This window comes from Hakea prostrata, chromosome 11 (genome assembly GCF_041222555.1).
Source record: "Hakea prostrata isolate BN-2017 chromosome 11, UWA_Hpros_2, whole genome shotgun sequence".
Lineage (NCBI taxonomy): Eukaryota > Viridiplantae > Streptophyta > Magnoliopsida > Proteales > Proteaceae > Hakea > Hakea prostrata.
In genome coordinates this window covers 11,366,243-11,376,255 of record NC_142610.1, presented here as the reverse complement: position 1 = coordinate 11,376,255, position 10,013 = coordinate 11,366,243, and the positions used below count along the sequence as shown (strand labels likewise).

Here is a 10,013-nt window from a genome sequence, read left to right as displayed (position 1 = left end):
CCATGCAACTTATAATGAGGGGTCCATCATGAAGGAGTCCGAATCAGCGAGTGGTCCCACCCCTCTTAAAATTTTTTAATCATTTTTCATTTGTGAGCTCTACGAACGAATAGTTCCTTCAAGGAGACAATCCGGATTCATCACGAAGTTCAGTTGCTTCAGCAGAGTATAAATTAGTCCACTGCAAAATCGGTTGCAGAGAGAAATTCGTCCGTCGCCATTAAAGCTTTCAGCAGTGTTTCCTCCGGTCAAGCCTGAGAGAATTGGAGAAGATGAAATGAAAAGAATGAAAAAACCAGTGTGCTTCACTAATTTAGAAAATTCATTCCAACTGAAGGTTATATTTGTAAAATTACTTTTTTTTTTTAAAATATAAAAACCTAACAACGATGTATCTCACTCCCAAACCCTCCCGATGTTTTTCCCGACTGTGCTCGCTGCTCTCCTGGGGGGACTTCTCGACTTCCCCTGCTAAAGAATCTCTCCGTTGTTAGGCGTTTCATTATTCTCTGCGATTATTTTTCAGGTATTTCTCTATGCTTTCCCTTGTATTTTCGATTTTGGGTTGCTATGGTGAGGGAATGAGTGGTGAAAAACCATCATATGCCAAGTTGTAAAACCTGGGTTTCACTGTTGTTCATACTTTGTTTATTCGTATATGTATGTGCTTTTGTTTTCTCTCTCTGGTAAACTCAGAACGAAAGGGTTGGAGCTCTTGATGTTTCTGAGAGTTTTGGGTGGGCATGATTTTGATCTCCTGTGAAATTTTTGGTAGATAGACTGCTAACTAAACTAAGGGCTGATGATTTCGGTTTAGTTTGGAAGCTATTAATTTATGGTAGTTTATTGATAGGGTTTTAAGCTGTGATGACATCAGTTATATCGTGTTTAAGAATTTAAATTAGTTAGTTTGTAATAAGAGTCTTGAAGTTTTCTAGGATTTTGGTCTCTGATTAGCTTCAATTGCTTCTCAGTTTTATCTTTTCATCTCTGTTATCCTTGTATAACAGTGTGTGTTTTTTTTTTTCTTTTTTTACAGTTTTTTTATGCGTAGACCCTGACTTCACCACGAAACCGTGACCCTCCTAGTCTGCCAAAAATTATAGATAGGTCCAAAATAGTTAACACCGTCTCCAATAATGGCTGAGGTGAAATGACCATTAAACCCTCAATCAAAAAAATGAAATTACCATTATATCCTTACCTATATACCATTGAAAATTATGTGCACCCTTATACCCTATTCTCAAAGAACTATACAGGTCCCATCTTCTTCCTTTACCCTGCCAAAAATCACCCACTACTGCCCCACTGCTGGAATCTACCATAGGGTCGAATCCACAAAGATTCATAGGGATTCCTTGAGCTGGGTGGTTTTTTAACGTTTAATCGATGCAGTTCCCAATCCAAATTTCCAAACCAAGATGGGAAAACATGGAAAAATCAATGAAAATAAGAAAGGAATAAAAGGGGTGGGGGATAAACAAAGAAAGGAAATGGAAGCCTTGGGTAATTGAAGAATCATCAACGAGCTTCGGGTTGAGAGATCGTCGAGCGAACCAGTAAGTAAGTCTAGCACCATTGGATTGGAAGGAATGGAGTTCAATCGGGAAAAATGATTCAGGGAATCCCTTTATTTTGGTTAACTTTCTATAGTAAAACCCTAACTGAACAAAATTGAGGCGAGCAAAGGTTTTCCTGGTTCTTTCATATCACATTTGCTCGCTTTCTTGCTTCCTCTATAGTACAAAATGTCTAGAGAAAGACTCCCCACAGTAGACTCCGCAATTCGCCTCAATTTTAGAGTTTTTGATTAGTAATCGAATCGGAAAGAATGAGAGATTGAGACATTGCCACAATTTCTTTTTCTGGTGGGTGGTTTCCAATGGTGGTGTAGGTGCTTCTTGTAGGGGGGTGGAGGAGGAAGATGGGTGAAGGGGGAATACCTTCACCCATCTGTATGGTTCTTTGAGAATAGGGTATGAGGGTGTAGGTAAGTGTAATTGTAATTTCATTTTCTTTAATTGAGGGTATAATGGTCATTTTAACACAATGGTTATCTGGGTCATATTTGAAAAATTATTTGAATTTCAGTAACAGTCCTAAATAGTGACTAGTGGAATGAAGCTATATATAGTTTTTGGCAGATGGGGGGGGTGGGGTTGGGGTTCACAAGTGTCATGGCAATGTCAGGGGGTGTGCACGTAAATAACTCTCTTTTTAAACTGAGATGCCACACCAGCTTAAAATATATCGTATTTTATAAAGTTAAAGATGGAAAATAAAATAAAAAGTTTCAAAACACAAAACCCATTTATGATTGTCATTTGAAACCTTTCAAGTCTTCTGTCTTTGCATTATTATTCTATGCAACTCCTGATACTGCTGTCTCCTGCAGTCCGTCATAAGATGCAACTAAGGAACCCTAGGCCACCTTTATAATCAACAATGGACTTAGGTTCTTGGGCTGCAACCGGAGAACCAAAATTCCCCAAATCAAAACTCTCTTTCTCGAGGCTGGACTCGACCATATTGCCCAAGATAAGCCTCTGGACCTGCCTCCATCGATTCAACCCCAATTCCAAATTTTGGTATTCTCCTCTTGCATCCTTTTCTGAACTTGAGTGGATGCTCGTGGGAGGAATAGAGGGCATTTAATTGGTTTTCCATTTTCCTATATGCATTTAGCCATCTATTGAGATTCTGAATTTGCCCTGCTTGGATCTTTACTTTATGATTTGATTTTTGAGGGACTTTTGTTTCTAGTGATGGAAGTAAAGAAAATCAGGTTATTTCAGTTGTTGAAATATTTTCCTGCATATATCTCTCTCTGTTGAGAGTCTTCATAAATATAGTTGGTTGGGTTCAAGAGATGTTTTAACTGAACTTGTATAGGAATACTGATTTTTCTACCACATAAGGAAGGACTAGGTGTCAGAGGTCATTTGGACCTGTAGTTAGCTTGAGCGCCACTTTACAAACACCCAAACAAGCAAAGCTAAGCGACAGCATAGCACTAGAGCATGAAGAAGCCCCTACTACAAGAGTGCAGGTTCCAAATCTCAGTAGGTATAGGGGTACAGAAAGAGTACATTGATGTACCATTTTCTTGCTCATATTGCTGTATCTTGACAAATGGCTTTCTACGACATTACTCCATTAAATCTTATGTGAGAAATGCAAACATCCAACTGATAATGAATTGGTCTTTGCTTAATCCATAAAGGATAGGCAGGATCATAATAGTGATGGAAGGGGAAGATTTGGTTCCAGCAGTGATGAGGAATTTAAAGGGACAGAGGAAGGACATCCCAATTTACCCATAGAGATCTTGGGCAGTAAGAAAAGGCTGAATTGAAACAGCAATAGCACAAGGTTGTGCTGTCTAGTTTGATCGGGTGGAGATTATACGCTAGCTTTGGATGGTTCAATAATGTGGATGATGAGATTAGGGAGGCAGAGTGAGACAAGTCAGGCGTAAACATCAGTGTTGAAGATAGGAGCAGAAAGTGTTGACAAGAAAATAAAATAAAATTGAGAGGTTTAGTAGGCACTGTCCAAATGGCTCCGTCACCATAAACAAACTCATATTTTTGAAGCATTTCCTTAAATATATTTCTCTTTCTTGGAGTTTTTTGTAGGTAATGAATACAATTTGTTTGTTGCAAGAGATGTCTTTAGGTGCTGCAAATCTCAAGTCACATGTTATCCTTATCCTTCCTATGTAACAAAGTTTGAGTAGGAAAAGAACTGGATAGATTGGGGTTGAATGGAGATCTTGCTGATCTTGGAATTGGATATTTGTCATAGAAAGCATCAAGGAAATGCAACAAATCATTTCTTCATCTTCTTCCATTTTGGATGAAAAGTGTTTTACATCTTCGCTTGATGGTTTTCGTATGGTCTTGCTTGCCGTTGCATATCTACAATCAGCAAGAGTGTTTTCAGGCATAGGCAAGCTATTGGAGAAAACCAATTTCTTTTGGGTTTTTTTTTTTTTTGGGGGGGGGGTGTTGTGGTGGTTTGGTGTTAAACTTTAGACGTGTTGTGTAATCTTAATTCTTTTGGCATCTTGGATGTATGTATGTGGAGTTTGGACATGTTTGGCTTTTCTTTTTTCTTTTGGTTATGGTGATTTAATTTGGACATGATTTTGGATGGTTTCAGCTTATTTTTATGGTATATTGGAAGTTCAGACTTTGGAACTTAGATAACAGGTGCGAAATATATATCTTTTCTGTCAAATGTTCAGTTGTTTGAACATCAGATGGAGGTATTTAGTTAATATTTCTTCAGTTTCTTAGAATATAATGCCCCTTTGAAGAAAGCTATGCATTTGAAATTTTCTTCTGTTTCCATCTCTTAACCGTTCTTGCTTTTTCACTGGCAAAGCTATGGCAATGGTGGAGGAGGCAAAGCCAAAACCTGCCGTCGGAGAAGAAGCTGAAAAAAAAGTGGAGGGGCATTACCTATTGGGATCACCGACGTTTAAGGAGCTAGAGAACGGTCGCTTTAAATGCATAGAGACTGGCCATGAGTTGCCCGCCAAAGACATGGAGTCCTATGGTCAGAGCAAGCGCTGTCGATTGGGTCTCATTGACTCTGCTCTTTCTCTCCAAAAACCCCCCCTTAACATTTTCAAACAGGATCCTCTCTGTCGGTATCTTTTTAATATCTTCCTCTGTTTCTTTGGATGTTTTTTTTCTCCTCTCTTTTGGATCATTAGTTTAGGATGGCTATATTTATTTATGAAGTTGAGACTTATTTCAGTAATATGATATAAAATTGTATCCCGGCAAATTTTTAGAGCAAATGAAGGGTGAAAACATCTCCACTCATGATGTTTTACTTAAGAGTGTTTGGTGATTCTTTTAATGTTTTTTCTATGTCGAAGGATTTATTGATTTAATTGTTGATTTTGCAGCTAGGATTTAAAACTTCTGCTTTTGAATCTTCAACTCAAGTATCGTCAAGTTGCCATTCTCTATCTGAATAAATCATCATGTTCCTATATGAAATAATTGACTTCCAGCACCACTTGGACCCAGGAGATATGTGTGGCAGTGCCAGCTAAGCTCCTGTGGTCAGATTTGACTGTAACTTGCAATGGTTGTTTTTTCTAGAGTTCCATGGGTGATAGATGATTGCCCTAAATAAATAAAAATTTCAACTGGCATGCGATATTTTTTTCTTGGTTCCAATTACAACACGAGCATATCAACTCTGTTTTCTTGATTGTTTGTTTGTTTGGCTCAGGGAGGAGTATCTAAAGTCTTCTGATCACTTCTTTCCTTGTTTTAGATTGTGAATCTTATCTTTAATTATGGTTTAAGCCCGAAAACGGACTGATACTGACATTGGAAAACCAAAATAAGCCAAAACTGCACCAGTCAAAACTGGTCTAAGCCAACCATTTGGCACCCCTACTGTGAGGTTAGAAAATCTCATTAATCAGTATTTCCTCAAATGTCAAGTGAGGCATTGGTTGGTGCTGTCTAGCATTATATTGAGTATGTTTACAACTTACGACTACTCTTAACAAAAATGAGGCAAAATATGACTTCCAGTGTTTGAACTTGACAATTCTTTGTGACAGTCTTGCATTGTTACTATTGTTAATTGTAAGGAAAGTTTTCTCGAGCAAGTTTGGGAGACTGAAGACTGTTTTCTGTGCTCTGGATGCATATCTTCCCAATAAGTTGCCTGAGTTACTTTTAGTACGCTTCATTATTCATAGCCTTTTAATCTTGTTGCAGGTCAAAGATAAAATGTAAGCTGACTGGAGATACCATCAATAAATCTGAGGAACATATATGGAAGCATATAAACGGGAGAAGGTTCCTCCATAAGTTAGGTCTGTATTTTTATTTTCTAGAACTTTCTGATCTTTTTCTGATGAGGTTTGTGCCATTGAAACCCTTTTCAAAAACCTGTAAGGCTGCGTTTGTTTGCAAAGGTGGGGTGGGAAAAAATCATGTGGGCCCCATGTGTAGTGGGGTGAGGGAGAAGGAAAGGAAAGGAAAGGGTTTTGTGGAAAAGTGATAGTGGTGGGTCCCACTTTTTATTTTTCCAAACTTTTCCACAAAGTCCCACCAAATTTGTGGGGTTTTAAAATGGCTTGGGGTGGGAAAGTTGGGCTGCCACATCACTAGACAAGTTTCCTTGATTCAAGAAAGCTTGTCTCTCACTTTCCCACCCCAAGCAACCAAACAATCCACAATTTTGGGATTTTAGGAAAAAGTAAGAAATCTACACTTTTTTCAAGAATTTTCGCACTCCTTTTTTCCCACCCCACTTTTATTCCAGCAAACAAATGCAGCCTAACAGTTGCTTCTCATTCCTGCCTCCCAAATTTCATCATTTTTTTGTTCTGTTATTCAGAATCAATGTTCTAGATTGTCGCATTGTGATTTCTTGGTGTTCCAGTGTAAACATTGTGTTGTTCATAAGATGATGGATTTTGAACAGTGTTTATGGTTATGTATGCACTTTGGAGGTTTCAACTTGTATTTTACAAATATCCAACATTTTGCATCTTAATTGCTGGTCGTTTGTGAGCAGAACAAAAAGAAGAACAGGTAGCATCAGGTGGCACTAAACTAGTAGGGAGCAAGAATAAGAAGCTGTCTCAAAAGGTTTCAAAACCAAAAGCAAAGAGTGTGGGAACTGATTTAGAAAACAATGTTGACCAGAATGAGCCTCAGCCAAGGAGACCTAGTGATGTTGAAGAGGATTCAGAAGAAATCGATTTCTGGATCCCTCCTGTTGGGAATCGCTGGGATAACGATGATGGTGGAGATCGATGGGGTTCAGACTCAGAGCTGGAATCTGAGGAAGGTATTGAAGTGGGTAAGTGTTTTATTGGCCTTAAAAGTAAGAGCTATTTTAGCATAAATATTTTCAATTCCTCCACTTTGTCTTGTACTCCCCTTCTTTCACTGGATCAGCAAATAGTTGTATACAATTACTCAAGCAGTTGGATACTATATGGGCAAAACAATTTATCCAATATAACTTAAATTTCCCTTGGGTTACCTAAAGATGTGAATGAGTGTGGTGTTACCTAGTGCTTGGGTAACAGCACATAAACTATACCATTTCTGGTGGACTTACATGTTATATGCCTCAAATCTTGATGACTAATTAGGCAAACAAGCATAATTTATCAAAGGGGTCATGTGATCAATCTATGAACTATAATTTTGAAGAGAATATTCTTTAGATAAATCACCCATGATTTAGTATCTGGAACCAAGATGATTTTCAAACCTGAATTGACTTTTCTTTTCAGTTATTGACTTGTTCTTTCTTACCTGATCGTGCTGGTCGTAGCAGTCTAAGCAACCCTGTAATCCAGTTATACTTGACTGAACAGTTGTTTTAATGTTGGTGAGCTTCTTGTTAATCCAAAACCTATCTGTAACTTCCTGCTCATAAGATGAAGGAGCTAGTGGGAGGGACAGACTCAATTAACATATGTCGGTTGACTTGGGTGGGTAACATGGGTTGGTTTAACCTTTAGACAAATTCAAATAGTGGTAACATTTCCATTTATGATCAGAAAGAATTTTCATCAATTGGTTATGAGGTACCTTTCATCTGTCTCTCTGGCATCAGTGTATGGGTCAGCCTTTCTTTAGTTTTAGAAGACAAAAATTACGTTGTTATCTGCTGAATATAAGTAATGCTTTCAAGCTATGTCTTGCCAAATATAGTTTTTAACTTGTGGGTTTCATCATCAGATGGAGTAGATGGAAGTGGCACTGAGGCAGGAGAGCTCTCACAGCGGTATGCCCCCAGAGAGTCAGAGACATCCTTTACCTTGTATTTTTTTTTGTCTTAGACATGCATTTCACATAGTTATTGAGGTTCTGCTTAACTTTCCTATTGATTTTGCAGGGCGAAGCGAATGTCCATTGAAGTTGGACCCAGTAGTTTTGCCTCAAGAAAAAAGAAGAGCAAGACCAGTTCCTGATAAATACTGCACATGACTAAGAAGTGTCATTTTTGTTTGTTTCTTGCCTTCCCCACCCTTCTTATTGCCGCTGTTCGTACTTGAAAGGGTTGATGGGGGTATTCCATGTTAAAGCATGAGTTTTATCACTGCTCCGGTCAAAATCTGATTGGGTGAGGGACCTTATTGTAAGATTATCAGATGGAGTTTTGTTATTTAGTGAGGCTAATAAAGACATTCTTTTGAAAATTATTGTTGTGAAAATAGTTGATCTTTCATGTTGGACTGCGATGACTGAGTTTTCTACTCCATGCAGTGATTTTTGAGGGGACACCAGGTGGGAAGCTCTGGGTAGTCCCCAGTTCACTGTGATTTGGTCTTCTCCATCTTTCAGCACTTGCAATCACCCATTCACAAGGAAGTAAGGTGAAGTTGGGGAAGGGAAATTAAGAATAAGCGAGTCTCTCCCCCTTCATATGAATTATGAATTGTAATCTTATTGTTGTTTCACATAAAAGCCTCATCTGGGCATCTTGATTCTGGTCAAGTCTCCCAACCCTAGCGAATCAAGAGGGATTTCATTTGCTGAATTGGTTGTTTGGTGGACGGAAGATGATTATAAACAGAGCAAGCTCAATAGCGGTTCCAGGGAAGTTGAAGAGAGTTGAGAGATAGACAAAGAAGAAAAAAGAGAGAAAAGTGGGTGAAGGAGTTTAGACTTCTACCTGTCAATGTAGTCAATGTAGCGTGCTTTTCTCACATTTTTTCACCACATATTATTAGAGGTGAGATCTTCAGTGGATTTCAAATGGGTTTTCGCTTAATGCATCGGGAGTATAATCCTCTATCCAATCCGGGCGTGGGCAAAAAGAGTTATGTGTTCTTGAAACCTCATTAATGATTGATCAAAAATTAATTAATCAGCATTTGAGGTGGGGAGTTTGGGTTTTGTAATGTACAATGAAGTATGTGACATACTAAGGGCTAATCAAAGGAAATAGAATCAATTTTGGAACTACAATAGGATGCACTTACTCAATGACTAGCTAGGCAAACCTTGAGATGTGGGAGACATAATGAGGTTGAGCTCCTTGAAGGTGAGCCTTACCCAAAGGAGCTTAATGTTAGGGGGTGCCTTGCAACTGTGCCGCTGCCAAAAAGAGTTTTCAGGGTATGAGAGCGAAAAAGAGTTCGAGTTGTTGTAACCTTTGCAGGATTTTCTCTATCAACACACCCGACAAACTCCATTCTATTATCAAAGGGTAGCTCAGTCAGTAATTACCAACATCTTGTCGTGAAAAGCTCAAGTGTATGACTTTCACGCTATCTGTAATAATTTCTTCCCCCCCCCCCCCCAAAAGTTCGACTCTGTACATTTTTTTTTGTTCGAACCGTATTCTATATATACCAAAACACTCACGCAAAACAAACTTATTATTGCATTCAAATATGACTCATGTTTATAAAATTCCACACATTAGAGTCCATCATAGAAAATTGAACATAGCCCAGAGAATCTTGTTCTACACCACTAAAAGGTTGGCTCAATTGACAATAACCAATACATCTTAGTGAAGAAATCACAAGTTTAAATCCCTGGTGGTATATATAATAGTACTCTCCCCCGCCCCCCTCTTCTCCTTGAATTATATCATTTTTTTTTTGTTTTTTGTTTTTTGTCCAAAGATTGCATTATTTGTTAACCCTAAGGTTGTTAATCTTGGGCTTGAATAGAGTAAATCGTCCTAGACCAAATTGAAAAGATTGTTTAAAATTAAATCACTTCATACATCGAGAGAACAAAACCAATTCAATTCCTAGACCAAAATTAAAATCCTATCAATCTAATCCAGCAAGAAACTAGTTACAACTAAGCATTCGAACATTTCTTACTCTATAAATTCTATTGAATTTTGTTCTCCATTGAGTAAAACAAGCATACAACTTGCCATATACATGCACAACACCAAGTTGTCAAACTACAATGGTTTGTTCATCTAAAAATTTTAATGACTTAATTATCTGTAAATTTTCTAGAATTGTTAGCATAATAGTACAA

General features: G+C 38.0%; 1 protein-coding gene across 2 annotated transcripts; it reads left to right on the top strand.

Annotated features, from left to right (window-relative positions):
• The first annotated feature begins 249 nt into the window (after positions 1 to 249).
• Positions 250 to 8,789, top strand: LOC149000092 (uncharacterized). 2 transcript variants are annotated; one of them, XM_089140950.1, is made up of 6 exons: positions 250 to 526; positions 4,393 to 4,660; positions 5,757 to 5,854; positions 6,562 to 6,849; positions 7,743 to 7,788; positions 7,900 to 8,788. In XM_089140950.1, exons 2-6 carry the CDS (start codon positions 4,395 to 4,397, stop codon positions 7,973 to 7,975), a joined length of 774 nt encoding a protein of 257 aa, XP_088997076.1. In that variant the 5' UTR covers positions 250 to 526; positions 4,393 to 4,394; the 3' UTR covers positions 7,976 to 8,788. The 2 variants fall into 2 exon arrangements, with proteins under 2 accessions (XP_088997076.1, XP_088997077.1); XM_089140951.1 differs by lacking the exon at positions 250 to 526 and adding an exon at positions 4,049 to 4,217 and having other exon boundaries at positions 7,900 to 8,789.
• The last annotated feature ends 1,224 nt before the right edge of the window (positions 8,790 to 10,013 follow it).

Coding starts and splice junctions, on each gene's coding strand:
- LOC149000092 (XM_089140951.1), top strand. CDS start 4,395: ATGGCAATGGTGGAGGAGGCAAAGCCAAAACCTGCCGTCGGAGAAGAA. Junction 6,850..7,742: donor TGAGGAAGGTATTGAAGTGG/GTAAGTGTTTTA, acceptor TTTCATCATCAG/ATGGAGTAGATGGAAGTGGC. Junction 7,789..7,899: donor GCAGGAGAGCTCTCACAGCG/GTATGCCCCCAG, acceptor TTGATTTTGCAG/GGCGAAGCGAATGTCCATTG.